Genomic DNA, 22,185 nt, shown 5'->3' with positions numbered 1-22,185 from the left:
AACAGCAGAAAAGACTACAGAGGATGTCATGTGTAGCTGTTCTTATTTTAAGAACGTCTTAGTGACGAGTATTCATTCATGACAGGTGAGCACTCAAACACATCCAGCACCAGACACTACCTTTCACTCTCTCTAGCAGCTTTTCAGATAGAAACCAGTCTGACACCCACACCTGCTTTAATTCACACTTCCCTCCCAAGTCTCTCTTTCTCATACACATGCTGTCACACACACACACGCACACACACGCACACACACACACACACACACACACACACACACACACACACACACACACACACACACACACACACACACACACACACACACACACACACACACACACACACACACACACACACACACACACACACACACACACACACACACACACACACACACCTCTCTTCATATTTTAGGTGAGGTGATGCTGATACCATGGAAGGATGGTGCTGGTGTGATTAACACTGACAGCATCTGTCTGGCACCATAGTGGCACACAAATCTTACCATATAGGTCAAAGTCCGTGATGGGTGAGAGAGCCGCACCACATTTCACCAGGGAATCCTCGGCGCTGAGTAACAGGCTGGTCACGTAGCCTCCATACACCTGACAGACAGGCAGATAGAAACAGAGATCCTCCATCAACATCAAGCTTCTCCACAGGCTACTGTAACTGATGCTTATAGACAGATAACCTTTGGGTTTATTTCAAGCTCAGTTTGAAGATTGAGTCTGGAGACCCAAGAGCAGTAGATCATTAGCCTGGTCCCAGATCTGTTTGTGACATCATCTTATGGTCATTGTCATGCTATACAGCACATTGAGCCCAAACAGATCTGGGACCAGGCTAGTAGCTCATGAATAATGCAAAATGTCCCAAGACCATTACTGCAAGTTGCAGCTTCCTCCATAGTTTAGGTTCCTCATTGTGGATGATTAGTTCAGTATGAAGCTAAGCCTATGTGGACATGCTCTAATACATCAGCTGTCTTTTTCCCAGTAAGACACATGGACTTGGACAGAGGTAACATAATTATGCTTCCCTCTAGGAACATCCTGCAGAGGTGTCAGAATCTACCAACACTACATCTATTTCAGAGGTGTCAGAATCTATCAACACTACATCTATTTCAGAGGTGTCAGAATCTACCAACACTACATCTATTTCAGAGGTGTCAGAATCTACCAACACTACATCTATTTCAGAGGTGTCAGAATCTACCAACACTACATCTATTTCATGTGTCAGAATCTATCAACACTACATTTACATTTTTTATTTCACCTTTATTTAATCAGGTAGGCCAGTTGAGAACAAGTTCTCATTTACAACTGCGACCTGGCCAAGATAAAGCAAAGCAGTGCGACAAAAACAACAACACAGAGTTACACATAAACAAACGTACAGTCAATAACACAATAGAAAAATCTATGTACAGTGTGTGCAAATGTAGAAGAGTAGGGAGGTAAAGCAATAAATAGGCCATAGAGGCGAAATAATTACAGGTTAGCATTAACACTGGAGTGATAGATGTGCGGATGATGATGCGTAAGTAGAGATACTTGGTTGCAAAAGAGCAGAGCATAAATAACAATATGGGGATGAGGTAGTTGGGTGTGCTATTTACAGATTGGCTGTGTACAGGTACAGTGATCGGAAAGCTGCTCTGACAGCTGATGCTTAAAGTTAGAGAGGGAGAAATAAGACTCCAGCTTCAGTGATTTTTGCATATCGTTCCAGTCATTGGCAGCAGAGAATTGGAAGGAAAGGTGGCCAAAGGAAGTGTTGGCTTTGGGGATGACCAGTGAGATATACCTGTTGGAGCGTGTGCAACGGGTGGGTGTTGCTATGGTGACTAGTGAGCTGAGATAAGGAGGGGCTTTACCTAGCAAAGACTTATAGATGACCTGGAGCCAGTGGGTATGGCGACGAATATGTAGTGCGGGCCAGCCAACGAGGGCATACAGGTCGCAGTGGTGGGTAGTATATGGGGCTTTGGTGACAAAACAGATGGCACTGTGATAGACTACATCCAGTTTGCTGAGTAGAGTGTTGGAGGCTATTTTGTAAATGACATCGCCGAAGTCAAGGATCGGTAGGATAGTCAGTTTTATAAGGGAATGTTTGGCAGCATGAGTGAAGGATGATTTGTTGCGAAATAGGAAGCTGATTCTAGATTTCATTTTGGATTGGAGATGCTTAATGTGAGTCTGGAAGGAGAGTTTACAGTCTAACCAGACACCTGGGTATTTGTAGTTGTCCACATAGTCTAAGTCAGAACCGTCCAGAGTAGTGATGCTATTCGGAAAGGTAGTGCAGGCAACAATCAGTTGAAGAGCATGCATTTATTTTTACTAGCATTTAAAAGCAGTTGGAGGCCACGGAAGGAGTATCATATGGCATTGAAGCTTGTTTGGAGGTTTGTTAACACAGTGTCCAAAGAAGGGCCAGATGTATACAGAATGGTGTCGTTTGCGTAGAGGTGGACCAGAGAATCACCAGCAGCAAGAGCGACATCATTGATATATACAGAGAAAAGAGTGGGCCGATAATTGTACTCTGTGGCACCCCCATAGAGACTGACAGAGGTCCGGACAACAGGCCCTCCAATTTGACACACTGAACTCTATCTGAGAAGTAGTTGGTGAACCAGGCGAGGCAGTCATTTGAGAAACCAAGGCTATTGAGTCTGCCGATAAGAATGTGGTGATTGACAGAGTCAAAAGCCTTGGCCAGGTCGATGAAGACGGCTGCACAGTACTGTCTTTTATCAATGGTGGTTATAATATCGTTTAGGACCTTGAGCGTGGCTGAGCTGCACCCATGACCAGCTCGGATACCAGATTACATAGTGGAGAAGGTATGGTGGTATTCGAAATGGTCTGTGATCTGTTTGTTAACGTGGCTTTCAAAGATTTTAGAAAGGCAGGGCAGGATGGATATAGGTCTATAACAGTTTGGGTCTAGAGTGTCTCCCCCTTTGAAGAGGGGGATGACTGTGGCAGCTTTCCAATCTTTGGGGATCTCAGACGATACAAAAGAGAGGTTGAACAGGCTAGTAATAGTTGTTGCAAGATCATTTTAGATAGAGAGGGTCTAGATTGTCTAGCCCGGCTGATGTATAAGGATCCAGATTTTGCAGCTCTTTCAGAACATCAGCTGTCTGGATTTGAGTGAAGGAGAAGTGGTGGGGGAGGGAATTGGGCAAGTTGCTGCAGGGGGTGCAGAGCTGTTGGCCGGGGTAATGGTAGCCAGGTGGAAAGCATGGCCAGCCGTAGGAAAATTCTTATTGAAATGATTGATTATCGTAGATTTATCGGTGGTGACAGTGTTTCCTAGCCTCAGTGCAGTGGGCAGCTGGGAGGAAGTGCTCTTATTCTCCATGAACTTTACAGTGTCACAAAACCTTTTGGAATTAGTGCTACAGGATGCAAATTTCTGTTTGAAAAAGCTAGCCTTAGCTTTCCTAACTGACTGAGTATATTGGTTCCTGACTTCCCTGAAAAGTTGCATATTGCGGGGGCTATTCGATGCTAATGCAGTACGCCACAGGATGTTTTTGTGCTGGTCAGGGGCAGTCAAGTCTGGAGTGAACCAAGGGCTATATCTGTTCTTGGTTCTCCATTTTTGAATTGGGCATGCTTATTTAAGATGGAAAGGAAAGCACTTTTTAAGAGCAACCAGGCATCCTCTACTGACGGAATGAGGTCAATATCTTTCCAGGTCGATTAGAAAGGCCTGCTCGCTGAAGTGTTTTAGGGAGCGTTTGACAGTGATGAGGGGTGGTCGTTTGACCGCGGAACCATCACGCATGCAGGCAATGAGGCAGTGATCGCTGAGATCCTGGTTGAAGACAGCAGAGGTGTATTTAGAGGGAAAGTTGGTCAGGATGATATCTAAGTGGGTGCCCATGGTTATGGATTTAGGGTTGTACCTGGTAGGTTCCTTAATAATTTGTGTGAGATTGAGGGCATCTAGTTTAGACAATAGGACGGTCGGGTGTTAAGCATATCCCAGTTTAGGTCACCCACAGTACGAACTCTGAAGATAGATCGGGGGCAATCAATTCACATATGGTGTCCAGGGCACAGCTGGAGGCTGAAGGGGTCTATAACAAGCGGCAACGGTGAGAGAATTGTTTGGGCACAGATCTGGATAGTATGACAGAACTCTGCAGGCTAACTCCGCCCCCTTTGGCAGTTCTATCATGTCGGAAGATGTTATAGTTAGGTATGGACATTTCTGGATTTTTGGTGGCCTTCCTAAGCCATGATTCCGATACGACTAGGACATTAGGGTTGGTGGAGTGTGCTAAAGCAGTGAATAAAACACATTTGGGGAGGAGGTTTCTAATGTTAACATGCATGAAACCAAGGCTTTTACGGTTACAGAAGTCAACAAATGAGAGCGCCTGGGGAATGGGAGTGGTGCTGGGGGCTGCAGGGCCTGGGTTAACCTCTACATCACCAGAGGAACAGAGGAGGAGTAGGATTAGGGTACAGCTAAAGGCTATAAGAACTGGTCGTCTAGTGCGTTCGGAACAGAGAGTAAAAGGAGCAGATTTCTGTGCGCGGAAGAATAGATTCAAGGCATAATGTACAGACAAGGGTGTGGTAAGATGTGAGCACAGTGGAGGTAAACCTAGGCATTGCGTAATGATGAGAGAGGTTTTGTCTCTAGAGGCACCAGTTAAGCCAGGTGAGATGTGAGGGGTGGAACAAAAGGGCTATTTAAGGCACATTGGGGGCTCTACAGTGAAATAAGACAATAATCACTAACCAAAACAGCAATGGAGAGGCATGTGTAGCCGAGTGATCATAGGGTCCAATGAGTAGCACTAGATGAGTCAGGTAGCTAATTCCGTAGTCGCTCCGTAGTGAGCTGGAGACACGGTGATTCAGACAGCTTGCGGGCCAGGGCAAGTAGATGGGCATCCGGCAACGTCGCAATGGAAGAGCATGTTGAAATCGTCGTGATGGATCGGCGGGGCTCCGTGTCAGCAGTAGAGAAGCCAGGTCAATTGGCAAAAAAGGTATTGTAGCCCAAGAATTGGCTGGTGGACCTCTTTGGCTAGCAGGGCTAGCTAGCTCCAGGCTAACTGGTGCTTGCTTCAGGACAGAGATGTTAGCCAGGGGTGGGCACTCGGATAGCAGCTAGCTAGCTGCGATGATCCGGTATAAAGGTTCAGAGCTTGCGGTAGGAATCCAGAGATGTGGTGGAGAAAAAGCAGTCCGATATGCTCTGGGTTGATATCGCGCTGTGCAGACTGGCAGGAATTGACCGGGTTGGGGCTGGCTGATGTCCAAGTTAACGGTGAACAGCGCTAGCAGTGGCTAACTGACTACTAGCTAGCTTCCGATGGGGGTTCCGGTTCTAGAGTATAAAAATAGTAGATCCATACCACATTGGATGAGGCGGGTTGCAGGAGAGTACATTCAGTCCGTAGATGGAAAATGAGATTAAAATATATACGAAATATTTACGAAGAAAATTATATATACACGGGACAGGACAAGACAAAAACACACGTCTGACTGCTACGTCATCTTGGATTTCGAAAAATGTGTATTTCAGAGGTGTCAAAATCTATGAACACTATCTATTTCAGAGGTGTCAGAATCTATCAATACTACATCTATTTCAAGTATCAAAATCTACCAACACTACATATATTTCAGAGGTGTCAGAATCTACCAACACTACATCTATTTCAGAGGTGTCAGAATCTACCAACACTACATCTATTTCAGAGGTGTCAGAATCTATCAACACTACATCTATTTGATCCAAAGGTAACTGATAAACTAGCAGCACACATCTAATATGTCTATTTTAAATTGACTTGCAACACCTAATTCCCGCATTGGAAAAAACACAGGTCAGCATGAACACTGAGCTTGCACTGAAATTGAAGAGTGCAGCTAGCTAACTTCAAATAACCCTCAATAAGTTCCATTGAGAAAGCAGAGATTCAAAGAGCCTCCGTTGTGATTTCTATATTGAAATGCAGGGTGATTAGCACATCAAGTCAGTATGCAGAATGATAATGCACAATACAAGGGGTTCAAGGGAATTCCATCCAATTCAGATACTACTACATTCAACCTATGAACCTCATAAATGATCAGGAGAAAACGGCTCTTACCTTGCCATAAACTCCAATCCTGGTCTTGTCAACATATGGCTCTTTAGATATAATACTGAAATGGAAGAGATTAGATTTGGATTAATTAATCTCAGAATGAAGACTTCCTGGTCTTGACGACTCCTTTCAAGTGTGTCTGCTCAGTTATTTAGCTAGCTGTCCATGTCACAGCTGGTTAGCTAGCTGGCCATGTCATAGCTCGTTAGCTAGCTGGCCATGTCATAGCTCGTTAGCTAGCTGGCCATGTCATAGCTCGTTAGCTAGCTGGCCATGTCATAGCTCGTTAGCTAGCTGGCCATGTCATAGCTCGTTAGTTAGCTGGCCATGTCATAGCTCGGTAGTTAGCTGGCCATGTCATAGCTCGGTAGTTAGCTGGCCATGTCATAGCTCGTTAGCTAGCTGGCCATGTCATAGCTCGTTAGTTAGCTGTCCATGTCATAGCTCGTTAGCTAGCTGTCCATGTCATAGCTCGTTAGCTAGCTGGCCATGTCATAGCTCGTTAACTAGCTGTCCATGTCATAGCTCGTTAGCTAGCTGGCCATGTCATAGCTCGTTAGCTAGCTGTCCATGTCATAGCTCGTAAACTAGCTGGCCATGTCATACCTCGTAAGCTAGCTGGCCATGTCATAGCTCGTTAACTAGTTGGCCATGTCATAGCTCGTTAGCTAGCTGGCCATGTCATAGCTCGTTAACTAGCTGTCCATGTCATAGCTCGTTAGCTAGCTGGCCATGTCATAGCTCGTTAGTTAGCTGTCCATGTCATAGCTTGTTAGCACCTGGCTGGAACACAGCATGACCATGTCAAATCAGTAGCAGAAAGGAGAAAAATAATGTAGCCCCACTCTATAGCTACAGCTGCCGAAACAACACTTAGCTAATACATTGGAGATGTAAACTGTGCGAATAAATTATTTTCCTTTCTACATGTTAAATCACTAAACATATCCAGACCTCCGCTTTTTGGCTGCTCTTCAGTTCATATGACAGTGTTAGGACAGTCTTGTGAAAGAAGTCTAAGGTTGTGTCCCGATTCTCCACCCGTTTCCCAAAGTGTGCACATGGATTAAAGAATGATGAAAACTCCCTCCAGCCAATTATTACACCATTCCAATGCTTTTAAATCCATGACTGGAAGTGTGCAAGTACACAGTTTAGTAGAAGGGTGGAGAATCAGGACACAACCAAGGTTGAAGGTACCTCTACCTGAGGGCCTCCAGCTGGTCCTTCTCCTCAAACACGCCCAGTTTCCTCTGGACGCGGTGCAGCAGGTTGGTCCCCTGGAAGCCACTGCCCCGCCCGTCAAAGCGAACCACCATTGCCCCGAAGCTGCTCACCAGCACCGTGGCCCAGTCTATGTGGAATTGCTCTGACACCATCTGGCCACCGGGGGTGCCATCGCTGGATACGAGAAGGCATGTTTACTCGTTAATCTATGGCTCTATGGCTCTCTCTCTCTTATTTAGCAAGACCTAAATATGGTTCAGATTGAATTATGGCGTTAGACACTAAGTTTACAGCATCATTGTGTTATACATTTATTTTTTTTAGTGCCACTTATTGTCTTTATAGTAGTGCCACTCATTGTCTTTATAGTAGTGCCACTCCATCCAGAGATAAACCAGGGTGAAAAAACGAAAAGTTATAGTCTAGTGTATTTTTCTGCAACCTGCAGGCAAGGGCATGGAGAGATGGTGTGATAGTGGAGGATAGGAGGGTTAATTAAAGGGGGATGGAGACCTCATTTGCAGTGTAATTACCGGTAGTGCGGAGGAGAACGGGTTGCCACTTCTCTGCCTTAATAGCCCTGATAGCCCTGATAATAGCCCTGATTAAAGCTCAGAGTTGGAGGGTGATTACAGTGGATTTGGAAAGTATTCAGACCCCTTCTCTTTTTCCACATTTTGTTACGCTACAGCCTTATTCTAAAATGGATTCAATAACACACCATACCCCATAATGACAAAGCAAAAACACGTTCTTAGACATTTTTGCAAATGTGTTAAAAATTCAAAACAGAAATACCTTATTTAAATAAGTATTTAGACCCTTGCTATGAGACGCGAAATTGAGCTCAGGTGCATCCTGTTTCCATTGAACATCCTACATTCAATTGATTGGACATGATTTGGAGCAAAAACCAAGCCATGAGGTTGAAGGAATTGTCCATAGAGCTCCGAGATAGAATTGTGTCGAGGCACAGATCTGGAGAAGGATACCAAAAAATGTCTGCAGCATTGATGGTCCCCAAGAACACAGTGGCCTCCATCATTCTTAAATGGAAGAAGTTTGGAACCACCAAGACTCTTCCAAGAGCTGTTCCTCTATGGAGATGGGAGAACCTTCCAGAAGGACAACCATCTCTGCAGCACTCCCCCAATCAGGCCTCTATGGTAGAGTAGCCAGACGCAAGCCTCTCCTCTGTAAAAGGCACATGACAGCCCGCTTGCAGTTTGCTAAAAAGCATCTAGGGGACTCTCAGACCATGATGAACAAGATTGAAATCTTTGTCCTAAATGCTAAGCGTCACACCTGGCACCATTCCCACGGTGAACCACAGTGGTGGCAGCATCATGCTGTGGGGATGTTTTTTAGCGGCAGGGACTGGGAGACTAGTCAGGATCAAGGGAAAGATGAACGAAGCAAAGTACAGAGGGATATTTTATGAAAACCTGCTCCAGAGCACTCAGGACCTCAGACGGGACAGGGCGGGGACAACACAGGAGATGCTTCAGGACAAGTCTCTGAATGTCCTTGAGTGGCACAGACAGAACCCAGACTTGAACCCGATCGAACATCTCTGGAGAGAGCTGAAAATAATAGCTGTGCAGGGACAGAGCTTGAGAGGATCTGCAGAGAAGAATGTGAGAAACTCCCCAAATACAGGTGTGTCAAGCTTGTAGCTTCACACCAAATAAGACACGAGGCTGAAATCGCTGCCAAAGGTGCTTCAACAAAGTACTGAGTAAAGGGACTGAATACTTACCTAAATGTAATATTTGCTTTGTCATTATGGGCTATTATGTGTAGATTTATAAGGAAAAAATACAATTGAATCATTTTAGGATAAGGCAGTAACATAAGAAAATGTGTAAAAAGTAAAGGAATCTGAATATTTTCTGAATGCACTGTATCTTTTCTGATGAAGCAGCACTTGGTATGGAGGAGCTGAAGGTCTCTGTGTGTCAAGAGCTGACAATGGAGATGGATAGCTACATTCTATACAACACCATAGTCGCTAGAGCAGTTGTGTGTGTGTGTGTGTTGGTTTTTCTATCGTTGTGGGTACCAGAAGTCCTCACAAGGATCGTAAAACAAGGAAATGGCTATTTTAGACACGGGGTTTAGGTTTAGGTTTATAATTAGGGTTAGAATTAAGGTTAGGTGTTAAGTCAAGGGTTAGGGTAAATACATTTTTGGTCTGTGTGTGTGTGTGTGTGTGTGTGTGTGTGTGTGTGTGTGTGTTATACTCACACAAGGAGGAGCAGAGGATAGTGCGATGAGTCCACAAAGCTGGCAGGTTTGAGGATCTGCATCGTTAGTGCTTCACAACAAGGGAAAGAGTGATCAGTACGCATGTTGTACACAAGCACTATGGCTTCATTATCTGTTCATCTGAAGAAAACAGACTTTAGCAGATACATTTTCATTATGTAAAATGTGCTGCTGAAATCTCATTCCCTTATTGTTAGAGCGGAACATAACGTACTGTAATCCTCAATGTTGATCTCCTTGTATTCCACGCGGGGCATCTGCATGGAGTCCAGCCTCATCCTCAGATTCTCATTGGTCTCCAGGTCAAACACCTCTGCAGTGATAAACATCATGGCCTTAGTTTATGGCTAAGGTTGCTATGGCTACCATGGTCTAAGGGCACATTCTGTAGGTGTTCAAAGGGCATAGGTGTTGCGGTAGAACGTTGGGCTGGAAGTTGTGATGAAGCAATGCTTACAGCATGTCATAATAGAAGAGAACAGAGGGAAGTTATCAGAATGCAGAGGCATCGCTCTCTGTCTCAGTCCCTCCAATCCAATCTCCCTCCCTTTCCCACCCACCCTCCCTGTCTCCCTCCCTCTCTCCCACCCTCCTTGTATCCACTGACACACTGTGATAAAGACAGATCAGCAATGTAGGCTGTAAATATAAATTAAGACTTCATAATGGCTGGTACCGAGATCAGGGGCCCTCAAGTTGAGCCTTGACAAGCCTTATCTTGGCATGCTGAGATTGGACTAGTAACAAAAGGAGTGGGTGTTTTGATCAGGGAGAGTGTTCTCTCACTGACTGACTGACTGTGTGTGTGTGTGTGTGTGTGTGTGTGTGTGTGTGTGTGTGTGTGTGTGTGTGTGTGTGTGTGTGTGTGTGTGTGTGTGTGTGTGTGTGTGTGTGTGTGTGTGTGTGTGTGTGTGTGTGTGTGTGTGTGGTCTCCACAGAGTTCACAACAAACACAGTAATGCAGCATGGTTTTTTATCCCCGCCACATCAGCAATTACATTCTAATTTCAGAACTACTTTAATGGTTACAGTTAGAAAGCAGAGTTCCTGCCAAAAGTAGCTTGTTTTTTGTTTACTACTATACGCACTAAAATATGACCACAGAGTGCACTTTGTACACATTGCTATTCCTCCAAGTGTACATGCTATCTGTAATTAACCGTAAACAAAGACAGGGAACGTCTTTCATTACAGTGGGAAGGTCATGTTGTTATGAGGGCATCCACCCAGTTAGGTAATGTAATCAGTGTCTGCCAACCGACTGGGCTGAGGCTGCAAACAGTGACAGCAGAAAGCAGACTGGCCTTGTTGTGTTGTCAATGGTAAATCTTAGTATGCTGTCCCTGTTTGATGAGGTCACACAGTTGTGGGTAATTATTTTGTGAATCAGGGGTGGAGGGCAGGGCTTTTATTCTGTAAACACAGAGATAGATACAGTTGTTTTATCTCCATGGTGTTAAAGAGTTATATTTCAGGGGTGATGCTGAATGTTCTACTCATGGAGAGGAGTGGATGTCCTACAGGTGTGTGTGCGCGTTTGTGTGTGCATAGTGATCCTCAAATCATCTGCCTCCTGACATGAATCATCTTCTCCCTGACAGTCACATGGCAAGTCAGCAATCAGAACTGAGTATAATGGAGTTTGTGTGTGTGTGTGTGTGTGTGTGTGTGTGTGTGTGTGTGTGTGTGTGTGTGTGTGTGTGTGTGTGTGTGTGTGTGTGTGTGTGTGTGTGTGTGTGTGTGTGTGTGTGTGTGTGTGTGTGTGTGTGTGTGTGCGTGTGTGTGTCTGTGCATGTGTGTGTCTGTGTCTGTGTCAAGAGAAAAAGGCATATTGAAGACAGGAAATAAAGATCATGCATTTTGTTTCTGGGTGGTCTATTTTTCTGTGTGATGTATTCCTCTTATGACCCATGACCTTCAACTCTGGACCTGAAAGCCAGTTCCACTGCCCTTTTTCATTGTTCTAATCAGGTACTGACACTAGGTGGGTGCAATTCATTATGAGGTAAAACAGAAAACCAGCAGGCTCCGGGACTTAGGGTAAGAGTTGAGTACCCCTAACCTATGTTTTCATGCAACAGAATCTAAATAGAATCTTAACTAGAAGACTCACTCTGTCTGTCCTGTGTGCTGTACACTGCTACAAACGGGACATCAGGGCCTGGAGAAAGACCAAAACAGAAACAAATGTGACCAAATAAGACATCAACATCAGACATGGTGCCCATTAGTTTGTGGTGGCACTACTCTGGTTCGTCTCGGTCTTGTCTCGGTGTAATAGTACATTCTGTGGCTCCTTGTCATGTACAGACATAGGATCTTAATTTGAGCCAGTTTGCTACAGCAAGAAAATAATCCTGCAGCAACCGGAAATGTGAATTATTATGTTGATTATAAATAATTTACATTATTTTAGGGGTTGATACATTTTTCATAAGTCTGAAATTTCAAAGTGAGAATTACAAACATCAGAAGTATTTTTAAACTGCAAATACACTACACATTTTACATTTCCTGCATTGTAGGACAGTTCTCATGCAACAGGGTGTTCAAATTAAAATCCTACATCTGTACAACAGTGACTGCATGGTTCAAAATGTGTCCCCACTGTCCATAGTTCTGAGGAAGCAAGAGGATGGGAAAGGGTTATTTAGTTATCCATTTCTAAAAAGACTTGCAAAAAGACTCAAATCAAATCAAATAATCTGAACTCAATAAATGTTTTCCTTTAGAATCTGTAATTTAAAATTGCACCTTGTCGATAGAAGACTGAGACACAACATAGTTGAGCCTCAAAGTTCAGACACAAAATCAAAACATCATTGATCAAAGTCTGAAAGCCTGACGTTGTCTCTAATAATTCTTGCTAAACATGTTTTTCTACAAGCACAACATATCCTTTCCAGACTTTCTTGCTATTGTTGGGGAGGCTATTGTTAGCTTATTCAATCAATTTAACACAGCCAAAATAGTTTCTGGAGTGTTCTGGAGCTAGCTTGCAAACAAACAAGCCCCTGTAGAAATATACTCTCTCTGTCTCCTAAACCACATCACTGCACTTGGAGGGCAAACATAATTAAATGATCGATGCACTTAGCAAATTGAGAACATGCTAGAAAGAAACATTTGTGACTCTGCAAAGTAGTCTAGGCAATCTCTCTCAGCTCTGTAATGATATCACAATCATGTCAAATAAATGAAAGTGGCCAAGAGGCAGGATGGAAGAAGATGGCGCTGACAGACATGGCAGCTCTGCTTCTAGCTCCTATGCAACATTGCGGTATTTTGTTTTTTTGGTGGGTTATTTCTTACATTAGCCCAGAATGTAATGTTCAGTCTCTGGATAATAAAGTAGACTAGCTCAGTGTGAAGATCAGGGATTGACTAGCTCAGAGACAGATCAGGGATTCACAGAAACATGACTCTCTCGGGATATACTGTCCACGTCCATAGAGCCAGCTGGGTTCTCAGTACATCGCGCAGACAGGAATAAAGAACTCTCCGGGAAGAAGAAAGGCAGGAGTGTATGTTTCATGACTAACTACTCATGGTGTGATTGTGATAACATACAGAAACTCAAGTCCTTTTGTTCACCCGACCTAGAAAACCTCACAATCAAATACCGACCATATTACCTCTCAAGATAATTATTTTTGGTTATATTCACAGTCGTAAATATTCCCATCAAGCCAATACCTCGAGGTTCCTCAAAGAACTACACTGGACTTTATGCAAACTGGAAACCACATGTCCTGAGGACGCATTCATTGTAACTGGGGATTTTAAAGCAAATTTGAGGAAAATGCTACCGAAGTTCTACTAACACATTGACTGTAGTACTCGTTCTGGAAAAACACTGGATCACTGCTACACAACTTTTCGAAATGCCTATAAGGCCCTGCCCTCTGCAAATCTGATCACAACTCCGTTTTTCTCCTCCTTTCCTATATGCAGAAACTCAAACAGGAAGTACCCTTGATATGGTCTAGTCAACGCTGGTCTGACCAATCGGAATCCATGCTTCAAGATTGTTTTGATCATGCGGACTGGGATATGTTCCGTGTAGCCTCTGAGAATAACATCAACGAATACGGTGACTGAGTTTATCAGGAAGTGTATAGATGCTTTTTTCATACATATACAGTGGGGCAAAAAAGTATTTAGTCAGCCACCAATTGTGCAAGTTCTCCCACTTAAAAGGATGAGAGAGGCCTGTAATTTTCATCATTGGTACACTTCAACTATGACTGACAAAATGAGAAAAAAAATCCCGAAAATCACATTGTAGGATTTTTTATAAATTTATTTGCAAATTATGGTGGAAAATAAGTATTTGGTCAATAACAAAAGTTTATCTCAATACTTTGTTATATACCCTTTGTTGGCAATGACAGAGCTCAAACGTTTTCTGTAAGTCTTCACAAGGTTTTCACACACTGTTGCTGGTATTTTGGCCCATTCCTCCATGCAGATCTCCTCTAGAGCAGTGATGTTTTGGGGCTGTTGTTGGGCAACACAGACTTTCAACTCCCTTCAAAGATTTTCTATGGGGTTGAGATCTGGAGACTGGCTAGGACACTCCAGGACCTTGAAATGCTTCTTACGAAGCCACTCCTTCGTTGCCCGGGCGGTGTGTTTGGGATCATTGTCATGCTGAAAGACCCAGCCACGTTTCATCTTCAATGCCCTTGCTGATGGAAGGAGGTTTTCACTCAAAATCTCACGATACCTGGCCCCATTCATTCTTTCCTTTACACAGATCAGTCGTCCTGGTCCCTTTGCAGAAAAACAGCCCCAAAGCATGATGTTTCCACCCCCATGCTTCACAGTAGGTATGGTGTTCTTTGGATGCAACTCAGCATTCTTTGTCCTCCAAACACGACGAGGTGAGTTTATACCAAAATGTTATATTTTGGTTTCATCTGACCATATGACATTCTCCCAATCTTATTCTGGATCATCCAAATGCTCTCTAGCAAACTGTAGACGGGCCTGAACATGTACTGGCTTAAGCAGGGGGACACGTCTGGCACTGCAGGATTTGAGTCCCTGGCGGCGTAGTGTGTTACTGATGGTAGGCTTTGTTACTTTGGTCCCAGCTCTCTGCAGGTCATTCACTAGGTCCCCCCGTGTGGTTCTGGGATTTTTGCTCACCGTTCTTGTGATCATTTTGACCCCACGGGGTGAGATCTTGCGTGGAGCCCCAGATCGAGGGAGATTATCAGTGGTCTTGTATGTCTTCCATTTCCTAATAATTGCTCCCACAGTTGATTTCTTCAAACCAAACTGCTTACCTATTGCAGATTCAGTCTTCCCAGCCTGGTGCATGTCTACAATTTTGTTTCTGGTGTTCTTTGACAGCTCTTTGGTCTTGGCCATGGTGGAGTTTGGAGTGTGACTGTTTGAGGTTGTGGACAGGTGTCTTTAATACTGATAACAAGTTCAAACAGGTGCCATTAATACAGGTAACGAGTGGAGGACAGAGGAGCCTCTTAAAGAAGAAGTTACAGGTCTGTGAGAGCCAGAAATCTTGCTTGTTTGTAGGCGACCAAATACTTATTTTCCACCATAATTTGCAAATAAATTCATAAAAAATCCTACAATGTGATTTTCTGGATTTTTTCCCCTAATTTTGTCTGTCATAGTTGAAGTGTACCTATGATGAAAATTACAGGCCTCTCTCATCTTTTCAAGTGGGAGAACTTGCACAATTGGTGGCTGACTAAATACTTTTTTGCCCCACTGTATATACAGTTGAAGTAGGAAGTTTACATAAACTTAGGTTGGAGTCATTAAAACTCATTTTTCAAACACTCCACAAATTTCTTGTTAACAAACTATAGTTTTGGCAAGTGGGTTAGGACATCTACTTTGTGCATGACAAGTAATTTTTCCAACAATTGTGTACAGACAGACTATTTTACTTATAATTCACTGTATCACAATTCCAGTGGGTCAGAAGTTTACATACACTAAGTTGACTGTGCCTTTAAACAGCTTGGAAAATTAGAGAAAATTGTGCCATGGCTATAGAAGCTTCTGACAGGCTAATTGACATAATTTGAGTCAATTGGAGGTATACCTGTGGATGTATTTCAAGGCCTACTTTCAAACTCAGTGCTTTGCTTGACATCATGGGAAAATCAAAATAAATCAGCTAAGATGTCAGATAAAAATGGTAGACCTCCACAAGTCTGGTTCATCCTTGGGAGAAATTTCCAAACGCCTGAAGGTACAACGTTCATCTGTACAAACAATAGCACGCAAGTATAAACACCATGGGACCACGCAGCCGTCATACTGCTCAGGAAGGAGATGCGTTCTGTCTTCTAGAGATGAACGTACTTTGGTGCGAAAAGTGAAGATCAATCCCAGACAACAGCAAAGGAGGAAACAGGTCAAAAGTATTTATATCCACAGTAAAATTTGTGATATAATCAACATAACCTGAAAGGCCGATCAGCAAGGAAGAAGCCACTGCTCCAAAACCGCCATAAAAAAGCCAGACTATGGTTTGCAACGGCACATGTGGACAAAGATTGTACTTTTTGGCGAAATGTACTCTGGTCTGATGAAACAAAAATAGAACTGTTTGGCCATAATGACCATCGTTATGTTTGGAGGGAAAAGGGGGAGGCTTGCAAGCCGAAGATCCCCATCCCAACCATGAAGCACCGGGGTGGCATCATCATGTTGTGGGGGTGCTTTGCTGCAGGAGGGACTGGTGCACTTCACAATATAGATGGCATCATGAGGCGGGAAAATTATGTGGATATATTGAAGCAACATCTCAAGACATCAGTCAGGAAGTTAAAACTTGGTCGCAAATGGGTCTTCCAAATGGACAATGATCCAAAGCATACTTCCAAAGTTGTGGCAAAATGGCTTAAGGACTACAAAGCCAAGGTATTGGAGTGGCCATCACAAAGCCCTGACCTCAATCCGAACTGAAAAAGAGTGTGCGAGCAAGGAGACCTACAAACCTGACTCAGTTACACCAGCTCTGTCAGGAGGAATGGGCCAAAATTCACCCAACTTATTGTGGGAAGCTTGTGGAAGGCTACCTGAAAAGTTTGACCCAAGTTAAAGAATTTAAAAGCAATGTTACCAAACACTAATTGAGTGTATGTAAACTTCTGACCCACTGGGAATGTGATGAAAGAAATAAAAGCTGAAATAAATAGTTCTCTCTACTATTATTCTGACATTTCACATTCTTAAAATAAAGTGGTGATCCTAACTGACCTAAAACAGGACATTTCTACTGGGATTAAATGTCAGGAATTGTGAAAAACTGAGTTTAAATGTTGTTGGTTAATGTGTATGTAAACTTCCTACTTCAACTGTATATATATATTTATATATATATATAGTAGCAAGACAAAGTTCAATAACAAAACTGGCACCAGTAGCACAAATAGAATGCAAAGGGGAAGTTTATTAGGGATTTTCGTACACAGAGAAAGATGGGGGAATTCACCAATCACCTCACAACCCACAAGCCGTTCTCTTTGTCCATTCCGTTTTACAGGGGTAATCCTCACACTCGGGTCCTCAGCCAATCCAGTCCTTTGTGCAGGTTGCTTCCTTCTTCATCCTCAAGCACTACCTAGCCTAACGACCCAAACGGCCTTTCCTCGTTGGGGAAGGAAGTCCATATAAGGCTCAGGGGTGAGCCAGCTACCTGCAAGATATCTCTCCCCCCCAGCTCCGACCGGGAGAGAGACAGAGATAGCAAAGGGCTGTAAGGACAGGAACCAGCAGGTGGCCCGAGCATTACTGTACTTATTTCCGACATCCAAACCCGTGGTACATGGTCCGTTACGAGGGTGAAGTCTGGTGTCACCAGCAAGGGTCCAGAACACAGTGCTCCCTTTAGGTCCTGGACGGCTTTTCTGTTTCCACCTCCATGTTTGACGGTGGGGATGGTGTTCTTGAAGTAATAGGCAGCATTCCTCCTCCTCCAAACACAGCGAGTTGAGTTGATGCCAAAGAGCTCCATGTTGGTCTCATCTGACCACAACACTTTCACCCAGTTGTCCTCTGAATCATTCAGATGTTCATTGGCAAACTTCAGACGGGCATGTATATGTGCTTTCTTGAGAAGGGAGACCTTGCGGCCGCTGCAGGATTTCAGTCCTTCACGGCGTAGTGTGTTACCAATTGTTTTCTTCGTGACTATGGTCCCAGCTGCCTTGAGATCATTGACAAGATCCTCCCGTGTAGTTCTGGGCTGATTCCTCACCGTTCTCATGATCATTGCAACTCCACGAGGTGAGATCTTGCATGGAGCCCCAGGCCGAGGGAGATTGACAGTTCTTTTGTGTTTCTTCCATTTGCGAATAATTGCACCAACTGTTGTCACCTTCTCACCAAGCTGCTTGTCAATGGTTGTTTAGCCCATTCCAGCCTTGTGTAGGTCTACAATCTTGTCCCTGACAACCTTGGAGAGCTCTTTGGTCTTGGCCATGGTGGAGAGTTTGGAATCTGATTGATTGATTGCTTCTGTGGACAGGTGTCTTTTATACAGGTAACAAACTGAGATTAGGAGCACTCCCTTTGAGAGTGTGCTCCTAATCTCAGCTCGTTACCTGTATAAAAGACACCTGGGAGCCAGAAATCTTTCTGATTGAGAGGGGGTCAAATACTTATTTCATCATCCCCGGTCAAACCCATATCCAGATAGCTCATGTTCTGAAAGAGCTGCAAGATCTGGACCCCAACAAATCAGCTGGGCTTGACAATCTGGACCCTCTTTCTAAAATTATCCGCAGCAATTGTTGCAACCACTATTACTAGCCTGTTCAACCTCTCTTTCATATCGTCTGAGATCCCTAAAGATTGTAAAGCTGCCGCGGTCACCCCCCTCTTCAAAGGGGGAGACACTCGACCCAAACTGTTACAGACCTATATCTATCCTGCCCTGCCTTTCTAAAGTCTTTGAAAACCAAGTTAACAAACAGATCACCGTCCATTTCAAATCCCACCGTACCTTCTCCTCTATGCAATCTGGTTTCCGAGCTGGTAATGGGTGCACCTCAGCTATGCTCAAGGTCCTAAACGATATCATAACCACCATCGATAAAAGACAATACTGTGCAGCCATCGTCATCAACCTGGCCAAGGCCTTCGACTCTGTCAATCACCACATTCTTATTGGCAGACTCAACAGCCTTGGTTTCTCAAATGACTGCCTCGCCTGGTTCACCAACTACTTCTCAGATAGAGTTCAGCGTGTAAAATCGGAGGGCCTGTTGTCCGGACCTCTGGCAGTCTCTATGGGGGTGCCACATGGTTCAATTCTCAGGCTGACTCTTTTCTCTGTATATATCAATGATGTCGCTCTTGCTGCTGGTGATTCTCTGATCCACCGCCACACAGACGACACCATTCTGTATACTTTTGGCCCTTCATTGGACACTATGGTAACAAACCTCCAGACGAGCTTCAATGCCATACAACACTCCTTCCATGGCCTCCAACTGCTCTTAATTGCAAGTAAAACTAAATGCATGCTCTTCAACTGATTGCGGCCCAAACCCGCCCGCCCTTCTTGCATCACTACTCTGGACGTTTCTGACCTAGAATATGTGGACAACTACAAATACCTAGGTGTCTGGTGAGACTGCAAACTCTCCTTCCAGACTCACATTAAGCATCTCCAATCCAAAGTTGAATCTAGAATCTGCTTCCTATTTCGCAAACAAAGCATCCTTCACTCACGCTGCCATACATACCCTCGTAAAACTGACTGTCCTACCCATCCTTGACTTCGGTGATGTCATTTACAAAATACACTCTACTCAGGAAATTGGATGTAGTATATCACAGTGCCTTCTGTTTTGTCAACAAGGCCCAATATACTACCCACCACTGCGACCTGTATGCTCTCGTTGGCTGGCCCTCGCTTCATATTCGTCGCCAAACCCACTGTCCCCAGGTCATCTATAAGTCTTTGCTAGGTAAAGCCCCGCCTTATCTCAGCTCACTGGTCACCATAGCAGCACCCACCCGTAGCATGTGTTCCAGCAGGTATATCTCACTGGTCATCCCCAAAGCCAACTTCTCCTTTGGCCACCTTTCCTTCCAATTCTCTGCTGCCAATGACTGGAACGAATTGCAAAAGTCACTGAAGCTGGAGTCTTATATCTCCATCACTAACTTTAAGCATCAGCTGTCAGAGCAGCTTACCACTTATTGCACCTGTACACAGCCCATCTGTAAATAGCCCACCCAACTACCTCATCCCCATTTTGTTATTTATTTGTTTGCTCCTTTGCACCCCACATTCTCTACTTGCACATTCATCTTCTGCACATCTATCACTCCAGTGTTAATTGCTAAATTGTAATTATTTTGCCACTATGGCCTATTTATTGCCTTACCTCCCTAATCTTACTACATTTGCACACACTGTACATAGATTTTTCTATTGTGTTATTGACTGTACATTTGTTTATCCCATGTGTAACTCTGTGTTGTTTGTGTCGCACTGCTTTGCTTTATCTTGGCCAGGTCGCAGTTGTAAATGAGAACTTGTTCTTAACTTGCCTACCTGGTTAAATAGAGGTAAAATAAAATAAAATAAACTGTTGCAGCATAATTACTGGAGGCTGAGACAGGAGGGGTCGGGAGACACTGTGGCCCTGTCCGACTATACTGGAGATGCAGCGGGCAGACTTCATTGAGCCCTCAGACAGCCCCTGGGTGACGCCAGTTGTCATGGTTCCTAAGAAGTGGGGCAAGCTGAGGTTCTGTGTGGACTACAGATGGCTGAATGAGGTAACCAGGAAGGACTCATACCCCATACCTTGTATCAATGAGTCGCTGGACCTGGTTAGGGGGTCCTCCTGGTTCCCCTCACTAGACCTCCACAGTGGCTACTGGCAGGAGGTCCTCTCCCCAGAGGCCAAAGCCAAAACTGCATTCTCCACTAACAGAGGACACTGGCAGTTCAAGGTCCTGTGCTTCGGCCTGTGCAACGCTCCAGCTACTCCCCTGACAGCAGTGTCTGGTATACCTCGATGATATCCTGGCCCATGGCTGCTCCTTCCAATCAGCCCTGGGACCACTACAGTGTGTGTCGGAGAGGGTGGCTGCCACAGGCCTGAAACTTCACCCCGAGAAGTGCCACTTCATGAGAAGAGAGGTGTCCTTCTTGTGCCACCGAGTGGGGAAGGAGGGTATCAGCACCATGGAGGACAAGGTGGGGGCTGTCCGAGACTGGTACACCCCCACCGACCAGCATCAGCTGAAGAGCTTCCTGGGCCTGGCCTCGTACTATAGGAGGTTTGTACGGGGCTTCTCAAGTGTTGCTGCTCCCCTGAACCGCCTGCTGCGGAAGGACAAGGCCTTCACCTGGACAGTGGAGGGTGCCTTCAACACCCTCAAACGTGCACTGATTGAGGCCACCTTGTTCGCCCCCCTGAGCTCTCTCATCAGAGAGAGGGACTTGAGAGAGAGCTGTGTGCAGAGGAGGGGTCTGTGCCACAGTGTGTCGGGCGAGCGGGCATGTCTGCTGTGAGCTGCAGACTGTCGACGGGGCAGCAGCAGGGACGGGACACAGACCTACAGCCGGTGCTACAGTGGGTAGAGACGCAGCTGAGGCCACTGTGGGAAGAGGTGGCAGCGTTCGCACTCATGACCAAGGGTTGTGGTCAAAGTTTGAGAGACTGCGGCTGGCTGATGGCGTGCTACAGTGGGCTTGGAAGGAGTCAGCTACGGGAGAGGAGAGGTGGCAGGTGGTGGTCCCAAAAGCATTGCGGGAGGCTGTGCCCCAGAGCACTCATGGGGACTGGACACTTTGGGGTCACAAAAACACTCCGCCGCCTCCGTCAGGGATTTTACTGGGGGCAGCACAAGAGGGATGTGGAGGACTATTTCTGCTGCTGATACAACTGCACAGCGAGAAAGGGCCCTCCAGGCCGCTCTCATGCTCAGCTCCAACAGTTCCCAGTTGGGGCTCCCATGGAGAGGGTGGGAGTGGATGTAGTTGGGTCGTTCCCCACCACATACAGTGGAAAACGCTGAGTGCTCATGGCCATGGACTATTTCACAAAATGGCCCGAGGCCTATGCTCTGCCTGACCAGGAGGCAGAGACCATCGTCGAAGGCCTGACAGTGGAGATGTTCAGCAGGTTTGGAGCTGCAGAGTCCATTCACAGAGACCAAGGCAGAAACTTTAAGTCCTGTGTGTTTGCCACCATGTGTGAGAGGCTGGGTATGCACAAGACCCACACTACTCCTCTCCATCCTCAAAGTGATGGCCTTGTGAAACGCGTCCACAAAACGCTTGGACAGCAGCTGGCCATAGTCTCTGCCAAACACCAGCGTGACTGGGACAGGCACCTGCCTATGATCCTCATGGCATGCCACTCCGCTGTCCAAGACTCCACCTCCTGCATGCCTGTCCTCCTCATACTGGGGAAAGAATTCCGCACCCCTGCAGAGATGGCATTTAGTCGGCCACTGGATAGCACTCCTGTTCCCCCGGGGCAGGAGTATGCCCGGAGACTCCAGGACCGCCTGGAGACAGCCCACACT

General features: G+C 45.2%; 1 protein-coding gene across 3 annotated transcripts in view; it reads right to left on the bottom strand.

Moving 5' to 3' along the window:
* dpp6a (dipeptidyl-peptidase 6a) overlaps positions 1 to 22,185 on the bottom strand; it is a 367,766-nt gene that overhangs the window by 4,202 nt on the left and 341,379 nt on the right. For all 3 annotated transcript variants that reach the window (XM_036934924.1, XM_036934926.1, XM_036934925.1), the window contains 6 exons: positions 11,756 to 11,803; positions 9,857 to 9,955; positions 9,622 to 9,691; positions 7,354 to 7,548; positions 6,151 to 6,205; positions 511 to 610 (listed from right to left, as the gene is read on the bottom strand). In XM_036934924.1, the coding sequence (XP_036790819.1) occupies positions 511 to 610; positions 6,151 to 6,205; positions 7,354 to 7,548; positions 9,622 to 9,691; positions 9,857 to 9,955; positions 11,756 to 11,803 (567 nt within the window). The remainder of the gene's footprint in view (positions 1 to 510; positions 611 to 6,150; positions 6,206 to 7,353; positions 7,549 to 9,621; positions 9,692 to 9,856; positions 9,956 to 11,755; positions 11,804 to 22,185) is intronic.

Source organism: Oncorhynchus mykiss, chromosome 11, assembly GCF_013265735.2.
Source record: "Oncorhynchus mykiss isolate Arlee chromosome 11, USDA_OmykA_1.1, whole genome shotgun sequence".
Classification (NCBI taxonomy): Eukaryota; Metazoa; Chordata; class Actinopteri; order Salmoniformes; family Salmonidae; genus Oncorhynchus; species Oncorhynchus mykiss.
Note: the sequence above shows the minus strand (reverse complement) of the source record. Positions and strands in the feature narration are given on the sequence as shown.